This window comes from Aotus nancymaae, unplaced genomic scaffold, assembly GCF_030222135.1.
Source record: "Aotus nancymaae isolate 86718 unplaced genomic scaffold, 86718_ANA_hifiasm-v0.15.2.pri h1tg000036l, whole genome shotgun sequence".
Classification (NCBI taxonomy): Eukaryota; Metazoa; Chordata; class Mammalia; order Primates; family Aotidae; genus Aotus; species Aotus nancymaae.
In genome coordinates, this window is record NW_026988450.1 from 13,767,256 (window position 1) to 13,789,679 (window position 22,424).

General features: G+C 37.8%; 1 protein-coding gene across 1 annotated transcript in view; it reads left to right on the forward strand.

Annotated features, from left to right (window-relative positions):
- The window catches only part of NKAIN3 (sodium/potassium transporting ATPase interacting 3), a 621,971-nt gene extending 601,732 nt beyond the window's left edge, over positions 1 to 20,239 (forward strand). Inside the window, exon 6 of the mRNA XM_064384233.1 lies at positions 18,898 to 20,239. Coding sequence (XP_064240303.1) covers positions 18,898 to 18,929 — 32 coding nt within the window. The 3' untranslated portion in view covers positions 18,930 to 20,239. The remainder of the gene's footprint in view (positions 1 to 18,897) is intronic.
- Positions 20,240 to 22,424: the final 2,185 nt, after the last annotated feature.

Genomic DNA, 22,424 nt, shown 5'->3' on the forward strand with positions numbered 1-22,424 from the left:
AAACTTGAGACCAGCAAGCAGACAACTCCTGCACCCCATGCACCCCAGCAAGAGTTCTACATTTCTGCTTGAAACCGGAAGTCAGAAATGACTTCAGTGATGGTGGTCCTAACTGCCAGTATCTAGCTCTGTGACCATTGCTAAATCACATCACTTCTTTGGGTATCTGCAAGTCACCTTGTAGCTCTAACACTGCAGTTCTATAAATGGTGCTTTCGGGTGGGGGTGATTTTAAGGTGTGATGATCAATGTTTCTCCAGGTCCCCTAAAGTTCATTATTTGAGCTGTCGGTGCTGCAGAGCATCCTACCCTCATTTTAGAGAACTTAGAGTTTCTATCCTCATTTTTTAAATGAACCATTGAGGCCCAAAGAGGCCATGTGACTCCCGGCAGCTTTCTCCTCCTCTGCCCTGCACCCTTAGCATTAAAACTCGATTACTAAGACTTTGTGACACAAAAAATAAAAGCAGTGGGCATGATTTCCTCAAGTTCCCAGGCTCGCTCTCTGTCAGATCTGTCTGTATCCATTTATGATCATCAGCTTCCTGACAGAAGAAGCAGGCTTCGCTCTCTCCTGTGGCTTTCATGGCTTCTGTGTCCATCACACCCTCCTATTTGAGCACCTTGCTCTCTTCATTATTTTTTTTCTTTCTGTCTCCCCCACAACTTTACTCCCTCTGCCCAGCTTCTTCCTCTACTAGGTCTTTTCCCTTCAGCTTATAAACAAAGTCACATAAACCAGAAAAAGAAAAAAGAACTCACCCTTGACTCCATCTGGCATAAATTTAACTTTCCTGTCTCTCATGCTACTTCCTTCCACATCCCAACTTTTCTGCAAAGTGGCAGAGACTGACAGCACTCCCTTCCTCAGTCCCCTCCCACTCACTCTCATGCCTCCTGAGTTATCACTGAAGATGCTATCTCAGAGGCCAGAAGGGACCTCCTAATTGTCAAGTTGCCTTGGATCTTATCATGATTGACAGCTTTGGCTGCTATTGACTTCTCCTTCCTTGAAAACTTTCTCTCCTGGATTTCCAGAAAATCCCATCTCTTAAACAGCACATATTTTACCAATTAAAAATTATTTTTAATACCTAGTGTTCAATAGTAGGGTGACTATAATTTACAATATCCATTGTACTTTGTGAAACAGCTAGATGAGAATACTTTGAGTGTTTCTACCATAAAGACAAATATTTAAGTGATGGATATCCCAAGTACACTGCTTTGATCTTTACAAATTATATAAATGTATTAAATGATCACATGTCCCAAAACTATGTACATCTATTATGCCTCAGTACTTTCAATATACCAATGCAGAGTAAGCATATTTCTGATGCAGACACAGGTAACCAGTTTTGAAGAACTTGTTCAAGCTACTTTTGGAATAATGATCTGTCATTAAGTCCTTAAAATATTAACTAACCATTATAGTTAGAGCTTATGTTAACATTCACACTGTTATAGTAAAGCATTTTAAGTAGGACCAGCCAATAAAACAGAAACATTTAAAGTAAGATCAGACAATAGAAGAGGTAGTTATTCTTTTAAATAACAAAATGGCATATAATATTTTTAAGAGCTATAGTCTTGGACCAACTATTTAAGATTTAATGGATATCTGATTTTACAATTCCTTAAAAGAGGTATCATACAAGTAACCAGCAATAAAGGGTGTATAAGGAACACTCATCTTCATGTTCTCTACACCATGTACTTTACTAAGAAAAAAATAATAATTTAGTGTTCTTTCTGGGAACAATATTTGAAACTGGCACCTAAAGGAGATATTGGGGAGTATTCATATGCCTTGAATGTCAGTATGAAAAAAATAGGGAACATTTGGTAAAAGCATTTGTCTCTCCTAAATTGTAAAAGACACAAAGTAAATTAATTACAAATTATATCTAAGTTATAACAAACTAATACTTCCATTTTATCCACACTATTCCTCATAGAAAGAAACAGGTCTGCCAGGCGCGGTGGTTCATGCCTGTAATCTGAGCACTTTGGGAGGCCAAGGCAGGTGGATCACGAAGTCAAGAGATCGAGACCATCCTGGTCAACATGGTGAAACCCCGTCTCTACTAAAAATATAAAAAATTAGCTGGGCATGGTGGCACGCACCTGTAGTCCCAGCTACTCAGGAGGTTGAGGCAGGAGAATTGCTCGAACCCAGGAGGCGGAGGTTGCGGTCAGCTGAGATCATGCCATTGCACTCCAGCCTGGCTAACAAAAACGAAACTCTGTCTCCAAAAAAAAAAAGAAACAGGTCTTTCTCTTTCTCTCTCTCTTCCTCCCTCCCTCCCTCCCTCCCTCTGTCTCTTTCTCTTTCTTTCTCTCTCTCTTTCTTTCTGATTGTAAGTACAGAAAATCTATATTAAATTTAGTGGTATCTTCTGAGGACATCTTTCTTTGTCACAGTTCAATCAACTGTACAACTCCTGTTTCCCAACCCTTATTCATTTAATGCCACCTTCAGTGATGCCGTGACAGCTATATACAAGCTTGTGTCAGAGACTGGCTGACTATTCACTAAGTCCATTCGTTTGTTCTACTCCCAAGCACCCACCTGTACCATCTATCCCAGCCTCCAGGCAGTTAGGTTCCCCATCAAATTGAATTCTAGACGTGGGTTCCAGTCCTGGCCCCTAAATAACTTCCACATGTGATTCTTCATGCTCTTATACTTTCTTCCTGCTGGACGTAGACCAGCACTGAAGCTTTAGAAGCCACACGTTTCAAATGCCGGAGCCACAGTATCAAAGGGGTCTGGATCGCTGAGTGTTGCTTAGAGGAAAGTTGACCCCATAACTTGAGGAGCAGGTGGTAAGTGCCTTTGAGGCATAAGACACTGAGGAGCACCTGAGAGGGTCTGTCAGAGAAAGCCTCCTTCCCAGACAAGGAGACTCTGAGTAGAAACAGGCAGGAGTTCTGTTATTCAAGGAAGAGTCAGGAGTCCAGCCTATCAGGCACTTAGCAAACACAGGAGTGCCTGCAGCATGCCTGGGAAGCTCTCTTTGAGAAGACGACATTTAGATTGAAACCTAAGGATGAAAAGGAGCTGGGAGGCAAAGGCCAGGAAAGCATTCCTGGCAGAAGGATTAGTAAGCGCATAGGGAGTCATTTCCTGGAAAGGCTTCCAGCCAAACAAAGGGCTTGACTTCTGAAGCAGCGTCATACCAAATGGTCAAAGAGATGATCTGGGCTTCCCTGACCTGCTGGCTCTCAAAAGAGTAGTGAATTAAAGGGCAGATTTTCCCAGAGACTTCACTGTAAATTCCATATTGAGAGGGAGGGCTCTGTGTAAAAGATTTTTTTAAAAAATTACTGTGTTTTTGCATATTATGAGAAAAAATACACAGGTTGGACCTGAGTTGTATTTTCTTCTCCTTTGCTCTATATTTGCCTCATTTGCTATTTACTCACCTACATGCTTATTTGAAAAAGTAAATTAAATCTATTTCTTTTTTACTTAAGGAAAATAAACACTCTTAGTTACTAGTCCTAAAGTCAAAGCCAAGGTGTCATTCTGACTGTGTTTTCCTCCTAAGACAAAAAAATTGCAGAGAAACAGGTGAAGACCAAAGCATCTCTAGGACTTTGTGCATTTTCATGAGGGAGGCTTCTCTGCCCAGAAATTCTATTTATATCTACTCAGAGTTTTAAATCATTACACAATTTTTTTAAAGCAACAAATTTTTTAAAACCTCTTTTGTTTGTTTTTTAAGCTCTAAATCAAGCTTATCTAACCCACAGGCCACAAGTCACATGCAGCCCAGGATGACTTTAAATGCAGCCCAACACAAATTTGTAAACTTTCTTAAAACTTTATGAGATTGTTTTGCGATTTTCTTTTGGTTTATCAGCTATCATAAGTGTTAGTGTATTTTATGTGTGGCCCAACACAAGTCTTCTTCCAATGTGGCCCAGGGAAGCCAAACAATTGGACACACCCGCTCTGGATGCTATATAGAACTTTTAGTATTCTGCTTATACATCTAGTAGGTGTTAATGAGCACATTAGAAGAGGGTTTATTTTCATTGTGTCAAAATACATAATATTAACCATTTCAATATTTTTAAGTGTTATAACTCAGTGGCGTTAGGTATGTTCACAATGTTGTACGACCACCATCACTACCATTTCCAGAACGTTTTCTTCATCCTAAACAGAATCTCTGAAGCCATTCAACAACGTTCCATCCTCTCCTCCCTCCAGTCTCTAGTAACCTCTATCCTACCTTTTATCTCTGTGAATTTGTCTATTCTAGCTACCTCATGTAAATGAAATTACACAATATTTGTTCTTTTGTGTATGGTTTACTTAATATCCAACAAGGTTTTCAAGGTTCATCCATACTGTAGCATGTATCAGAATTTCGTCCTTTTTAAGGTTGAATAATATTCTACTGAAACCTCAATTACTATTCGACCTATTTAAATTCAATAGTCTACATTCCTTTAAATAATCTGTTCCATTTATAACTTAAATTTCCTTAAACATTGAACATGAATTCATTGTAATTATCATTTTTTGAAATCTTTCAAATATTTGTCCTAATAAAACATTCACTGGTTTTTAAGCTAATCCAGCAAATCTAATAAAATAAGCTCATCTATAAATTAAATCTCAAGTTGTTTTTAGCATTACACAAATTTAATAAAAAATTGTCATGTTTTTCAACCTAAAATCACAATATAAAATCAATTAATTAAAATTTTGAATTGATTTTACTGAGTGAATCTATCAAATCTAATACAATCCATCTGATTATCTTAAGAACTAAAAAGATTTATATACCAAGTAGACACAGATCATCCCAATGATTACAAAATCCTAACCTGTATTTTCTGAAATAGCATTAACACTATATGGGATTAGCTTATTTTGTTTTCTCTATAGTTAATTTCATGTGTTAGAAATACACTTCTCCAATAAGTAAGCATCTCAAACAACTTAAGATTTCTATATGTTCAGGAATTCTCCCCTGGGAAGCAAGACTCAAATTCTAAGGAGATTCTATAGCTTACTACTAATGAATTTAAAGAGCTTTTCTTTAGTAGTTGTTGGAACAAGAGAAAATCTCATTCCATACCTTTCAAATTTAACTAATCTAGCAGCCCACAACTACAGGACTCAAAGGACATTAGATTTGAATACACAGAAGACTTTATTCCTACTAAGAGTCTCATTTTGATTGGTTTAATGCTTGTTAGCCCTTTAAAACATTTTAACATCTTTTCATATGGTTTGACAGACACTTTGTTGACATTCCATTTGCTTCTTTTAATCATATTGCCTGACAGAATCCTTTATTCCTTCCATATTTTAGGTAGGTTGCTAACTCCTGTGATTGAAATATTTGATCGGCTGTATTTCTCTCATATCTTCTCTTGTTCTGAGGTCACTGAACTGTTCATATCCAAAAGCATTTATAGTCCAGATGCAACATATTTTTGTTTAATTTTAGACTTATAATCCCTTAAACACTTAACCTGCAAACATGAATTCACTTTATGATTAATATTATTTTTGAGTCTTTCAAATATTGTCTTAATAAAAAAGCAAAAATAAACAAGCTTAAATAACTAATTTTTTACTTATTAATTGATTCACTCATTCAAGAAGCAATTATTGAGAGATTTCTGTGAGTCAGACCACAAGAATACAGAGATGAATAAAATTTGATCTCCCAGGAGATCTTACATTCTAATAAGTGACTAAGGTAGGCAAATAATTACAGAAGTGAGAAATGCAGATAATGGCCTGTATAAAGTGAAACAGATACAGAAAACTTAAGCAGGGGCTGTGCCTCAAGTTATACATAGAGACTGCTCAGAGCATATAGTATGGTCTCAGAGCATATAGTGGCTCCTCAGAGCATATAGTATGGTATCGTGAAAAATACCACATCATCAGGAAGAGAACAAAGGAAAGACATTTGAGATACCAGAGAAAGTATGTCCTAAGCCACAAAGGCTTAGAAACACTATAAAATATAGGAATATCTGTGGAAAATCTGGATCAATTGGGAAGTCATAAGTTGCTGGGTATGTTCAGTTCACAAAATGAATGGTGGATCAGTCCTTGAGGGACCTTGGATTCTGTTTACACTAGTGATTTTTCAACCTATTTCATACTTGGCATTCATAGAGAATGCCTCTTTTTAAATTTTATTCTTTTAGAGACAGGGTCTCTCTCTGTCACCCATGCTGGAGTGCAGTGGCACAATCATAGCTCACTGCAGCCTCGAACTCCTAAGCCCAAGTGATTCTCCCACCTCAGCCTCCCAAAGTACTGGGATTACAGACACTGGCTGGAGAATGCCAACATTTATAGGCATTCAGTGCTAAATAAACTAGCCATCTCCCACCAAGGAATGTCTGGCCCAGAAGGCTAGCTACCCCATGCCTTACTCAATGAATACACACACACACACACACACACACACACACACACACACACACCAGTGAATGAGGGAATTGATAGCTTGTCATATCTGTACCCACTCAGGTCACACCATTGCAGATGCTCTGCTAGATGGTGTGGAGCACTGAATGGATTAAATCTTGGGAATGATATGATCAAATTCAATTTTCTTTGAACAGTAATTCATAGAAAGGGAAAAGGATTTATAAAAGAGATCTCAGTGAGAAAATGGTATTTCAATGGAGATTGTCCTAGGAAAGACAGAAACCAAAGTAATCGGAGCTATAAAAAAAAGAAAGTATTTCAGAAGGGAAATGTCCAAAATTGTGAAAGTAGACAGCAGAAAGGAACTATAGAGAGACTTCAGTGCCCGTAAGAATTTGTTACTTGATTTGCAGAGCAAAGTAAAACATTTGCTAGACTTAAATAAGAATGATAAAATATATTGGGGGAAAACTGGATAACTAAGAAAAAAATGCATTACATAGGAAAAGAATTTGTCTAAAACTGTTTAGACAAATTCTCAGGATTGTTTTAAGCCTCATACCTCTTGACCATGATTTTTTCTTTCAGCCATTCTATTCTGCTTCATTTACTCCAAAGAGTTTAGAAATTCATTATTCCATTATGTAAATATTATACACTATAAGAAAAATTTTAAATGGGAAGAAATTGTCAGCACTGAGTATGACAAACATCTAATTCCAAAGATCTTGATTCACAGTAGGAACAAAAGCAGAAGTACAGACAAATAAAAATGTCGAATAGCTCCAAAAATAGAAAAGGTAGCTGTTTTCAAGATTTTTTTCCAATCTTGTTTCCTCCTGAATAAAATATTCCTCCAAATAAGCCCAGCAATACTAACACAAAGGCCTCAGCCACCAGTGAATCTGAACAGACAGTAATTGAAAAACTACAAAAACTTTGAAAGGGGCTTCAGTAAGGCCAAAGCAACCACTCCATGCAGTTATTGAGCTCTTGACTATGATTAACGAAGGATTAAGGGCATACTACTACAGAGAAAGACAGCACAATGTGTGTGTGTCTTTAAAAAGAGTTGAGTAACTCTTAAAATAAGAGAAAATGTACTATTAAAGATACTGATAAAGCCTTGTGTGGTGACATGCATCATGCATCTGTCATCCCAGCAGTTTGGGAGGCCAAGGTGGGAAGATCTCTTGAGGCCAGAAGTTTGAGACCAACCTGGGCAACGTGGTGAGACCCTGTCTCTAAAAAAAGAGAAAGAAAGAAAAATAGCAGGGTATGCTGGTGCCTGCTGCTTGGGAGGCTGAGATGGGAGGATCGCTTGAGCCCAGGAGGTTGAGGCTGCAGTGAGCCATGATGGTGCCATTGCACTCCAGCCTGGACAACAAAACAAGACCCTGTATCTTAAAAAAAAAAAAAAATGCAGACTAAAGTAAGAAAAATTACTTACTTTTTCCAAATGTGAGAAAACCAACACTAAAAGGTGTATATACATTAGGGGAGGGCTGGGAAGGTGAGAGCTGGTGTGTTATAGACATCTTTATAAATATTCAACTCTTGCAACAAAAAGCAATGACAGAAGCTGCAGCAATAGTAAATGCACCGCTATAGGGACTCGACAGCCTGGTTTCCTGACTCGAGAATCGAAAACAAAATTCTAAAGCAAGCACAGTCCAGGGGTTCCTCACAGAATAACCAGAATAAGCATATCACTGCATCTAAAGGAATAACACTGAAAACTGGGAAAAGCCACTTTGGGTACCTTACTCAAAGGAGATGTTATTTTCAAAGACTCTCTTGGAGTGACTTGAAATAATACCACAGGAGAGAGATCTTCCCTCATGGTTCGTGCTACTGGGGAAAAAGGGGGTAGACAATAAAAGTATAGCCAGTCAAAAGCTAAAGGAAAGGTGAGCAGGATTGCCCTAAGCACCAGGTGCTAACCTGCCCATGGACTATTCAGCAGCAGCCCTGGAGAGAAGGAAAGACAGCACTTCCACGTGACGGTCAAACTCATAAATTCTGCCTCCACTGAGTTTTCTTTTTTTTTTTCCTAAGAGACATTGTTATGCAGACAAGCTTCCTTTCCGTAATAAAGACAAGTCATAGAAGATAAAACCATTAGTCCTCAAAATGTGGCACACTAATCAATTTTCCCTTCCAAACTAGCTGCTCTTTTTAAATGAGGAAATCCAAACAAATACATGTTCGTGCAAGTTCCACAAAGACACAACACTGTTTGGGGGATAGAGAGGAGAGAATGTTAGAATTCTTACAAATCATTATGCAATCCTACACTCGACATAGCTTTTGAAATTTTGGAAATAACAGTCGATGGGAGCGTATTGTCAAAACAAGATAAATGTTTAAATAAGTTGGTAACAGCTTGCTGATTACTGTATGCTTTCTGTGTGCTGGCACTCCATGGCCATTATCTTGTGTAAAATAATGACACCCTGTGAGGCAGCCATTGTCCTCATTTTACAGATGAGTAAACTACGATTTTTGTTTGTCACATAGCATATAAGAACCGCAACTAATATTTAATCCAGATATTTTGGGTGCCAAAGTCCAAATGCATTCCAAAATGCAGTAATGCCTTTCCTTCCAGAATTTTGTTAACAATAAATAGGTGAAAACAATCAATAGGTTAAAAGAGAGAGAGAGAGAGAGAGAGAGAGAGAGAGAGAGAGAGACATTAGTCACTCAGTAGATTAAAACTGGAATATTCATATTTAAATATATTAGTGATAACAAAGTACTGGCACAATACAGAGAAAATAATGGACTAGCCCACTAAAATTTGAGTGGATATGAGGAGGCACACGTAATAGAACTCAATATTATCTCTCAATAATTACACTCAATAATCTCTCAAATCAATTGCCTCAGCACAGAATATTCAATATGTGAAACTTACCATTAGAATAACAGAATTTCAGAATACAATTCAAATACCAAAAAATTCTAAAAACAAAAAAAATTAAAAAACAAAACCGTGTTTAATTTTAATAGCTGCAAAATTATATATGGCTATCCAATGAAATTATTAAATAGAAGAATATACCATTGTTAAAGTCTGACTTGATACAATGTAAGAGAATATGACCCAATGTTGTGGGTATGATTTTTAAAAAACTAAAAATGTAACCACCACTATTTTCCAACCAGACTTAAGGCTTCTTCCTCATGGTAGTGGCTTGCAGAAGAACTCCACCATCTCAGTGATTTCGTAGCCACATCAAGCACAAGCACAGGGACTGATTCTGAAGTCAGGGTTGATGTGGTGGTGTGGGCTGTGAGGAGTAGGAGTAGATATCTACTTCCTTTCCCATCATTCCTGTTGGCATACACTGAGCTGTGTAAGGGACCCACCCCCATTGTGGTCTCAGTTGTCAAGCATGTCTTGCTTTTAGCTGTCAGCACTCCACATGTGAATTACAGTGAAGCCTGGGACTCGATACCAACTTCCTGAGCATCAGAACTGCTATTTCACTTCTCTTCCATAATCTCACAAATGTCTATATTGTCAACCCTAACTCAGAAGCATATACAGAAGAAAATTCCAGGACACTTAATTCCAGCTTAGATAAATTAACATCATACAAAATCACTATAATTTTTAATAATAAAAACAAAGACATTACTGTTTTGAAAGTATCCCATGGAATCTAAATGCTATAGTGATTTAATACTCATCATCATCAATTTTAATGTCCCTGAACAAACTTTAATTAACAGTTGAAATTTTAAACCATTCCATCTTATTTTTGTACATTTTCTACATTCCACTTCCCCCATAAAATTCTGTCCTAATGTCATATGTTTATTCTGTAAAAAAACTTTTTCTTGACTTATTATATATTTCTACAGTAAATAAATTCTTGCAGATTGAAACTCCACTCTCAATGCTATCTTTTCATGAACAAAAGTTCTTCATTTGTATAGTTCAGTTAGTAATCTTAAAGTAAGAAATTCTGTGGTTAGTACCTTTTCATACCTTTTAGGACTTTGCCTAAACCAAGTCCCATGAATATATTCTTCTGTATTATATTATATATTATATATATTATATTATATTATATATTAAGCATCTTACATTGTGATTTATTGATTTTTACATGTCATGTGAGGTACAAAACAATATTCTTTATTTCCTCCACATATCTATTCAGTTGACCAAAAACGTTTCACTTAAAAAACTATCCTTTATCACACTGCAAATAAAATGGCAAAGAGTAGTCAGAACTAACTTGTAACTCCCACTGAAATGGACAGAACGGCACGTGGAGATTCACATCATAAACTTTTGCTCCAAGAACTACTGCAGGAACATATCAGGAAAACTGAAAGAATTCACAAAACATTGGAAAGAAGTGGCTTGCCCCTGCATACGCCATGAAACAGCTGAAAAATTGTGGGTGTCCAAAGTGAGAGGGGAAATGTCTGTTTCCAAACACACATTCTCACTGGGGAACTTGAAAATTCAGATCACGGGAGAAGAATTTAACAATACCTGGAGCCGAAACGAATTTAGAGACCTTAGCGAAATATAAAAGTAGAAGCAGCACAGGAAGAGCCCTGTAGGGACTCCTGGCCCCCACGGAATACCAGCGAAGCCATTTCTTTATTTCTCAGGGGGCCTTGGGGAGGGCTGCCAGTGGAATTGTGGAAAAATCACTGGGAAAAGAAACTTCCAGCTGAACTTTGTAACAATTTCAACCGAATGTGCATTTTCCTGAACAGAATCCGGAGTTGGGGGAGGGAAAAAGGGAAGTACAGGTACAACCACAGAAGCCTCAGCAGGCAGGGAGGGGTGAAGCCTGAAAGCCCTGCTCGCTTTCTCAGCAGGGAGGCTTGTAGCCTGGGACAAGTTCTCAGCCCTGCTCACTAGCTGCCTGGAAATAAATAAACTTGGTGCTATTGTTGGGGTACAGTGGGAGTGAGACTCACCTTTCTGGCTGCATGAGAGCTGATTGAGGCTTATCATTGCTGGCTTTCTCCCACTACCCTGGCAACCTGTATGACACAGCAGAGACAGCCATAATTTCCCTGGGAACATAACTCCATTGGCCTGAGAACCACACCCCCATACCCCACAGCAGCCACTGCAAGCCCTGCCCAAAGAGAGTCCGAGCTCAGACATGCCTAACCCTGACCCCTCCTGATGGTCTTTTTCTACCCGCCCTGGTAGCCAAAGACAAAAGACATAATCACCTGGGAGCTCTAATGGCCCAGCCCTCAACCTAAGAAAGCTGAGTACTCCTCCAGGTGATCCTAGAGGATGGTTGTATTCGCTCTATACTACCACAGCTGATGCTCTTTTAAAAGCATCACCTCGGCCGGGCGTGGTGGCTCAAGCCTGTAATCCCAGCACTTTGGGAGGCCGAGGCGGGTGGATCACGAGGTCAAGAGATCGAGACCATCCTGGTCAACATGGTGAAACCCCGTCTCTACTAATACAAAAAATTAGCTGGGCATGGTGGTGCATGCCTGTAATCCCAGCTACTCAGGAGGCTGAGGCAGGAGAATTGCCTGAACCCAGAATGTGGAGGTTGCGGTGAGCCAAGATCGCGCCATTGCACTCCAGCCTGGGTAACGAGAGCGAAACTCTGTCTCAAAAAAAAAAAAAAGCATCACCTCTAGCTGGAGGCTAACCAAGACCAACTCATAAAAGAACAACATGGCCACAAGAAAGGAGAAAACAACAGCTAATTTCACCACCTGTAATAGTTAGAGCTAACCAGAGGTCCTGAGTCTCTCCATGTGACAACTTTACTGTCAGCACAACCAGCATTCAAGAAAAGTAGTGCACTAAACAAATCAACCACCAAGGTCCCACACAGAGAGACCTTAACTCCCCTGATAACTCCTCTGCTACCTCCACTGGAGTAGTTCCTAGTAACCATGGCTGAGCAACCTGAAGACACTTCCTATCACGGGACTCTTTGCAGACACTCCCCAGTACCAGCCCAGAGCCTGGTAGCTCTGTTGGGTGGCCAGACCCAAAGAGAAATAACAATCACTGTAGTCAGGCTCTTAGGAAGCTCTATCCCTAGAGGAAAGGGGAGAGCACCACATCAAGGGAGCACCCCATGAAACAAAAGAATCTGAACAGCAGACCTTAAGCCCCAGATCTTCCCTCTGACATCGTCTACCCAAATGAGAAAGAACCAGACAAACAATTCTGGTAATATGAAAAAACAAGGTTCTTCATCACCCCCAAAAGGTCACACTAGCTCACCAGCAATGGATCCAAACCAACAAGAAATCTCTGCATTGCCAGAAAGGAATTCAGAAAGTCGATTATTAGGCTATTCAAGGAGGCATCAGAGAAAGGTGAAGTCCAACTTAAAGAAATTTTTTAAATGTTACTGGTTATGGACAGAAAAATCCCCAGAGAAATAGCATAAATTTAAAAACAATCACGATTTCTGAAAATAAAGGACACACTTAGTGAAATGCAAAATACACTGGAAAGTTTCAGCAATAAAATCAAACAAGTAGAAGAAAGAACTTCAGAGCTCAAAGGCAAGGCTTTCGCATTAACCCAATCTAGCAAAGACAAAGGAAAAAAAGTTAGAAAATAAATTACCAAGCCTCCAAGAAGTGTGGGATAATGTTAAACAACCAAACCTAAGAATAATTAGAAGAAGCTAAATCTAAGTTTGGAAAACATATTTCAGGGAATAAGCAAGGAAAACTTTTCTAGCCCTACTACAGATCCAGACTTGCAAATACAAAAGCTCATAGAACACCCAGAAAATTCATTGCAAAAAGATAATTGCCTAGGCACATAGTCATCAGGTTATCTAAAGTCAACACAAAGGAAAGAATATTAAAAGCTGTGAGGCAAAAGCGTCAGGTAACCTGTAAAGGAAACCCTATCAGTTTAACAGCAGATTTCTCAGCAGAAACCCTACAAGCTAGAAGGGAGTGGGGTCCTATCTTTAGTCTCCTTAAACAAAACACTTATCAACCAAGAATTTTGTATCTAGCAAAACTAAGCTTTATAAATGAAGAAAAGATATAGTCTTTTTCAGACAAACAAATGCTGAATTTGTCACTACCAAGCCAGCACTATAAGATCTGTCCAAAGAAGCACTAAATTTTGAAACAAAACCTCAAAGTACACCAAAATAGAGCCTCCTGAAAGCATAAATCTAACAGGACCTATAAAATAATGATAAAAATTTGTCTAAAAAGCAAGATACTCAGGCAACAACTAGCATGATGAATAGAATAGCACCTAAGATCTCAATACTAATGTTGAATGTAAATAGCCTGAATTCTCCACATAAAAGATACAGATGGCAGAATGGATAACAATTTACCCACCAAGTCTCTGCTGTCTTCAAGAGATTCACCTAACACATAAGGACTCACATAAACTTAAGGTAAAGAGGTGAAAAGAGATATTCTATGCAAATGGTCACCAAAAGTGAACAGGAGTAGCTATTCTTGTATCAGACAAAACAAACTTTAAAGTGACAACAGTTTAAAAAGACATACAGGGACATTATATTACGATAAAAGGACTAGTCCAACAGAAAAATATTACATTCCTAAATATATATGCATCTAACACTGGAGCTTTCAAATTTATAAAATAATAACTACTAAACCTAAGAAATGAGATAGACAGCAACACAATAATAGTGGGGGACATCAATACTCCACAGACAGCACCGGATAAGTCATATAGACAGAAAGTCAGCAAAGAAACAGTGAACTTAAACTATACCCTGGGAACAAATGAACTTAACAGATATTTACAAAACATTCTACACAACAACTGCAGAATATACATTCTATTAATAAGCACATGGAGCATTCTCCAAGGTAGACCATAAGATAGTCCACAAAACAAGTCTCAACAAATTTAAGAAAATTGAAATTATATCGGGCACTTTCTCAGACCACAGTGGAATAAAATTGGATATCAACTTTATCCAATTTGAGCCAAAGGAACCCTCAAAACCCTGCAAATATATGGAAATTAAATAATCTGCTCCTGAATGATTGCTGGGTCAACAATGAAATCAAAATGGAAACTTAAAAATTATTTGAATGGTACAATAATAGTAACACAACCTATCAAAGCCTCTGGGATACAGCAAAAGTGATGCTAAAAGGAAAGTTCATGGTATTAAATGTCTACATCAAAAAGTCTGAAAGAGCACAAACAGACAGTCAGGTCACACCTCCAGGAACTAGAGAAACAAGAACAGACCAGACCCAAATGCTGCAGAAGAAAAGAAACAAAAAAGATCAGAGCAGAACCAAATGTATTAAAAAAAAAAAAAAACCCACAAAAGATAAATGAAACAAAAAGCTGGTTCTCTGAAAAGATAAATAAGACTGATAGACCATTAGCAATATTAACCAAGAAAAGAGAGAAGATCCAAATAAGCTCAAATAGAAACAGAATGGGAGAGATTTCAAAGAATAACAGAGAATAATATTATTCAAGGTTACTATGAACAGCTTTTTGTGTACAAACTAGAAAACCTAGGGGAGATGGGAAAATTCCTGGAAATATGCAACTCTCCTAGATTAAACCAGAAAGAAATAGAAACTCTGAGCAGACTAATAACAAGACTGAAATTGTAATTTAAAAAAAAAATTACCAACCAAAATAAAAAGTCCACGACCAGATGGATTCATAGCTGAATCCTAGCAGACATTCAAAGAATTGGTACCAATCCTATTAACACTACTCCACAAGATAGAGAAAGAGGGAATTCTTCCTAAATCGTTCTATGAAGCCACTAGTACCATAATACCCAAACCAGGAAAAGATACAACAACAACAACAACAAAAACTAAAGACCAATATCACTGATGAACACAGATGCAAAAATCCTCAACAAAATACTAGCTAGCAAAATCAAACAGCATATCAAAAAGATAATCTACCATAATCAAATAGGTTTTATACCAGGGATGTAAGGATGGTTTAGCATATGCAAGTCAATAAATGTGATACACCACATAAATAGAATTAAAAACAAAAATTGCATGATCATTTCACTAGACACAGAAAAAGCATTTGGCAAAATCCAGCACCTCTTTATGATTAAAATTCTCAGCAAAATTGGCATAGAAAAGACATACCTTAAGATCATAAAAGCCATCTATTACAATCCCACAGCCAGTACTATGCTGAATGGGGAAATGCTGAAAGCATTCCCCATGAGAACTGGAGCAAGACAAGGATGCCCACTTTCACAACTTGTATTCAGCATAGTAGTGGAAGTCTTAGCCAGAGCAATCAGAGAAGAGAAATAAATAAAGGGCATCCAAATTAGTAAAGAGAAAGTTAAACTGTCACTGTTCACCAACAATATGATCATATACCTGGAAAACCCTACAGACTAATCCAAAAAAAATCATAGAACTGATAAATTCAGTAAAGTTTCAGGATACAAAATTAATGTACACAAGTCAGTAGCACTGCTATACACCAACAGCAATGAAGGTGGGGCTCAAATAAGAACTCAATCCCTTTTTACAATAGCTGCTATATATACATATGTATATGTATATATATCTAACCAAGGAGGTGAAAGAATTCTACAAGGAAAACTACAAAACACTGCTGAAAGAAATCATAGACAACACAAATGGAAACACATCCCATGCTCATGGATGTATAGTATCAATATTGTGAAATGACCATACTGCCAAAAGCGATCTACAAATTCAATGCAATTCCCATCACAATATCATCATCATTCTTCACAGGACTAAAAAAAAATGTCTGAAATTCATATGGAACCAAAAAAAGAGCTCACTAACCAAAGTGAGACTGAGCAAAATGAACAAATCTGGAAGCATTACATTACCTGACTTCAAACAATGATACAGGGCTATAGTCACTAAAACAGCACTACACTTATATAAAAATGGGCACATAGACCAATGGGACAGAATAGAGAACACAGAAATAAGGCCAAATATTTACAGCCAACTAATCTTCAACAAAGCAAACAAAAACATAAAGTGGGGAAAAGACATCGTATTTAATAAATGGTCTGTAATAATTGGCAAGCCACACATAGAAGAATGAAACTGGATCCTTGTCTTTTACCATATATGTATAAAAAGCAACCCAAGATGAATCAAAGACTTAAATCTAAGACCTGAAACCATAGAAATTCTAGAAGGTATTAGAAAACCCCTTCTAGACATTGGCTTAGGCAAAGACTTCATGACCAGGAACCCAAAAGTAAATACAACAAAAACTAAGATAAATAGATGGGACTTAATTAAACTACAAAGCTTCTGCACAGCAAAGGAAATGATTAGCAGAAGACGCAGACAACCACAGAGTTGAAGAAAATCTTTACAAATTATGCATCTGACAAAGGACTAATATCCAAAATCTACAAGGAACTCAAACTAATCAGCCGGACAAAAAAAATAAATCCCATCAAAAAGTGGGCTAAGGACATGAATGGGCAATTCTAAAAAGAAGATATACAAATTGGCAGCAAACATATGAAAAAATGCTCAACCTCACTAATTATCAGGGAAACGCAAATTAAAACTGCAATGTGATACCACATTACCCTTGCAAGAGTGTCCATAATTTAAAAATCAAGAAAAAATAGATGCTGGCATGAATATGATGAAAAGGGAACGCTTTTACACTGTTGATGAGAATATAAACTAGTACAACCACTATGGAAAACAGTGTAAAGATTCCTTAAAGAACTAAAAGTAGGTCTACCATTTGATCCAGCAATCCCACTCCTGGGTATCTACCCAGAGGAAAAGCCATTACACAAAAAAGACACTTGCATATGCATGTGCATAACAGCACAACTCACAATTGCAAAAATATTAAACCAGTCCAAATACCCATCAGTCAACAAGTGCATAAAGAAAATGTGGCATATATTTATGTGTGTGTGTGTGTGCGTGTATACATATATATATATATATATATATATATATATATATATATATATATGAATGATATAATGGACTTTGAGGACTGGGGGAAGGATGGGAGTGGGTGAGGGATAAATGACTACACATTGGGTACAGTGTATACTGCCCAGGTGATGGGTGCACCAAAATCTCAGAAGTCATCACTAAAGACCTTATCCATGTAATCAAATGCCACCTGTTCCCCAAGAAAACTATTGAAACATATATGTAAAACTATGATTTCCCTGTTCTCCTGTGAGAGCACATTTGTCATAAATCAAGTAGATCTATTTTTTAACTCTATTATGCTTCATTTACCCATTGTCTTTTCTTATGTAGTAGCATACTCTCTTAATTACTGTAATTAACTTGGAAAAAAGTCTTGGCATCTGGTAGTATAAGTTCTTCAACTTTGTTCTTCTTCAAGATTTTTTCAAATAATCTTGAGCCTTTGCCTTTTCGCATAAATTTTAGAAATCAACATTTTTATTAAACTGCTGAAATTCTTATGGGGCTTGCTTTGAATTCATAGATTGATTGCTCCACAAATCAAATGGTGTCTCTATAATATTTAGTTTCACAATCCATTAATCTTTTATATTCTTTCATTTATTTAGACATAGTTAATTTATCTCAATTACATTTTACCTAATTCAGTGTAGTGGCTTGCAAATCTTTTCAGATTTATTCCCCTGAACAAAAATTTAATTTTCCCTGTAAACAGAAAATTTTTAAGTGTTTACTTTCTTCTTTAGATGGGAATATAATTGCAATTATTGACCATCAACATGATTGAGTAAACATAAATGTATTACAAACCTTGATTAATAAGTCCTAAACATAAAATAAAATAGTTATTGGAAAAGCAACTCTTAATAAAACGGATGGAGCAGTTTTGTTTCAATCAGTTCATGTCTTCAAGGATGAATATTAGTTATTGCTAGAATAATAGGCTACCTCAGATACTTCCAATATTTGGTGCTAGTACTTATTTATAGAAACCTTGTACACAGAAAGAATATGCGAATGGGAAGAAATTTCCTCTAACAACGTCGCTCCATTTTTTAAAATTCCTTCCTTCCCCAAGTATTTTTTAGGACCTGCTTTGTACTAGACACTGTTCTAGGTTTGGGGGCTATAGCAGGGAACAAAACACATAAGATCAGACAAAAATTTTTGCCTTATAAAGCTTAACTTGTAACGAGGCAGTCTGACAATGAATGAATTTTTTAAGCAAAATGTACAATGTAGCATAGTAAATATCGATAAGTATAAAAGAGAAAAAAATAAAGCAGGGATGGAGATAGAACATGTGCATAAGGTTGACCCTGTAGATAAAGAGGCTGAGATATGTGCCCCAAAATACATAGTGATCTATCATCTAAAGTTATTTTTAAAGTACTACTAGCTGATGAGGTTCTTCTTCAATTGTTTTGGAAGCAAAAGATTGAAAAAGAGGTACATTTTGATTAGTGGCTATTACTTTATTAACATCATCATACAAAATTAAAACTAGCATTTTGCTTGGTGACATGAAGGCTTGTTCTCCCAGGATGATGCACCAAGGTAAGATTCCAAATGGCTGAGATAAATGTCTGTCCCTGCAAAGTGGAAAGAAGATGATTATGGAAGGGAATGAGAGAAGCAAGATCCAGAATGGCCATACTTTTTCAAAAACACATAAATTTTGGAATTGAGACTCTTGAAATTGAACACTCTGCATGTCCACACACCATTTGGGAGGTCTTACATTCACTTGGGACACACCTTCTCCTGTTTGAAGATGACTGGTCTCTTATTGCCTCCCTTCTCACTCCCCAGAATGAGGAAGAATGAGGATCCCAGACAGAGCAGGGGAGGCTTCCAGACCCCCCCCAAACTCTTAGGGATTGCCCTCAGTGTTTGCCAGAACAAGTTGCCATCAAGGAAAATTGAACTCTATCATTTCTTCACATCAGTACGTGAGACTGAGGGGGACAAGATAGATGGGAAGAGTTCATTTTGCATAATAGTTCTGAGTAGAAAGAGTTAAAAAAAAATTGGAAAACTCTGATCTGGACAGTGCAGCCTCTGGAACTACATACTCTATTCTTCCAGTTGGAACTGGCTTAGCATTGAGCATTTCATTGGTCCCATGTGCTTCTCTTCAATTTCACCTGCCTTCCAAAGGGTGGAGGAGATTTTAAACTTCCTGAAGCATAAAGAGAACAACCATAAATAGTCATAAAGCTGGCACTTGGTCATCATCTGCCTGCTTGGACAGCTCTTCAGGGTCACAAAATTATTTCAGGTAGGTGGTACCACAGCCCCAACCACCCCCGGGACATAAGCAATGGTTTAATGCACTGTCAAGTCCACTGTGCCCCGCTGACCCATCACGGTGCCTTGGCGGCCACTAGATATACCATAAACAGCCCCAACTGTGGCCTGTGTTTTGGCACAGCAGGCCATGCCTACTGAATGCTCAGATTCTTCAGACAGGATACAGTAACAGATTAGTGACACTGCAGAATAGCTCATTCTCCAGTAACACCAGCAGGGTTTGGCTGCCAGCTACCTCTGAAATAACTAGGCTCTCCTAAAAGCACTCATTACTGGTGGGGTGCTGCAAATTCTTCTCTGCAGTCTTTTAAGGGCCTCTCTGTGTGAACTAAATTGATGTCAAGCCTCTTCCCCAGTTTTTTCTTTATAAATTTATATCACAGAACAAACAAATCACAATGTAATGGCCCCCATATTTGAGTTCTTCAAATGTTTCTTTGAGACGTTATTGCTGGACTTGACAACTTGTAAAATAAATGCTGATTAGAATAGACTAATCTATATAGCGGGAACAATGATGGACCAGAAAGCAAGCTCAGAATAAATGTGTTAATTGCCCCTCAGCTTCCTGAGTCTTGTCTTTTCTCTGAGCTAAACACATTGTTATAGGGTCTCTGTGCTCCTAAATTCAGTGACAAGGCAGTGTGCAACAGAGCTGGAGCGAAACGGAACGCCTACCTTCTGATTAATTATTTGGTGACTACAGAAATGACAGCTTGAGTTCACTGGAAATGGCATGTTTTCACTTTAAGTGTATCAAAGTTAAAGGCAAAAGTCTCAATCTGAGGCTCTTAACCTGGAGTCCATAAATACAGTGGGCTGTGAACCCCATGAAATAATATGAAAATCATTTAATGGAGATTGAAGTGTTCACTTTTTTACAAAGAGGTTCCTCAAGTTTTATAAGATTATGAAAGAGATTTGTGATCCTAAAGATAATAAGAGCCATGACTGTGCTCAAAACCTTACAATTAACCCTTCCCCTCCTTTACTGAAGCAGCAAATAGTTGCCGAGTGTCTAAGACATCCGCAGTCCCATGACATCTGCTTTGGGGAAAAAAACTATTAAAGATTAAAAATTTTCATGCTAGTGAAGAAAAAGAATTAAACTAATATATTTGCATGCCTACCAAGGGCTGACCAGGCACTATCGTGAATATAATATACATTTTTCTTATCAATCTTCATAGTAAACCCACTGGAAGTCATTAATAGTATTAGCCATTGTAGAAGAATTTAATTTCTAATAATGGTCACAATAATATTTCCTGTCTTTCCCATCAAGAAGTAGAGTTACTGTTCCTGCCTCTTAAGCCCAGGCAGGCTTGGCAGCTGTCCTGACGAATCAAGTTTGGTGGAAATGGCTCTGAGTGACTTTTCAAGCCAGATCATAGAAGGCGACACAGCTTTTGCCTGGCTCTATGTGGTCACTAGCCCTTGAACTAAACTACCATTTTGCAAGGAAGCCCAGGCCACATAAAGGAGCCCTTGTGGAGACCAGCAAGGTCTCTAGCCCGCAGCCCCAGCTGAGCAAACAGCCAACAGCCAGTCCTGACTTGCCTGCCATGTGAATGCACCACCTCAGAAGCTGCTCCTGCAGCCTCCAGTGCCCCAACTAACACTGCATGGAGCAAAAACAAACCTTTCCTGCTAGGCTCTGCTTAGATATGCCAATTCACGAGCAAATCAAAAGGTGATTATTGTTTTAAGACACTGTTACACGGTTGTTTGCTATATAGCAATAGATAACCAGAGCAAGCAGCTTGCCCATTTGAGCAACTGCTACTTAGAGGTTAAATAATTTGCCCACAGTTACAAAGCTAATAAATGTAGAGCTGGAATTCAAAACAAGATCTGCCTGATATATAAAATCAAGTCAAGAGGATAAGGAGAGGGTTTTATCTGTATCTGTGACTTGGCATTTCTTAAATAAAAAGAAATTTGAAGAAAATATAGCAAAAAGTATTTAATCCTAAAGTGGAAACACAGACATCTGTTATTTTATAGTCTACATTTTTCTGTGTATCAGAAGTGTTTTACGACTTAAAAGTATCTTTTCAAAGATAAAAGCAAAGTACTTATCAAATTTGAAAATATGTTTAAGATCAGACACGAAAAATAAGTTAAACTTTAAATTGTGTCAAGTTGCCATACTTTAATCAAACCAAAGGCATTACTAATGTGATGTCTAGAAATAAAAGATCTTGCTCCTATTTGCCCAGTTCCAACCTCTTTTTCTTCATCTAACAGTGTTAATTCACATCTTCATGCCTATGTTCTGAGCTGTAGCTCAGCAGAATCTTGAAAATCCAAAGAGAGGTGCATAAACGTACAGGAAAGTAGACTCCAGCCCGCAGAGGAGGATCCAAGTATCAATTCTGGATTTACAATAAGCACCAAGCATTTCCATAAGAGAAGGGAAACATTAGCACTTAGACTGCCTCTGAGAAGCACAAGAAATTTCTCAGAGCTGAGGTGACTCTCCCCAGAGCCCCCAAAGGGCTACATCTTCAACTTCACGTGACATGTAGTGAATTATTTCTCATAGGAGGCTACTGGGTTGACAGCCAGCCACCTTGCACATGGTGTCTCCTGAACAGCTGCACTGAATGGAGAAACAGTTGCCTTGAGTTCTCCTTTGATTCTGCATAAAGTCAATCAGGTTTGCCATGGCTGAGTGGGGAACTGAATCAGTAACATTAAATTATCTAATGGAAACTTCGCTTATGATCCAGTGTCCTAT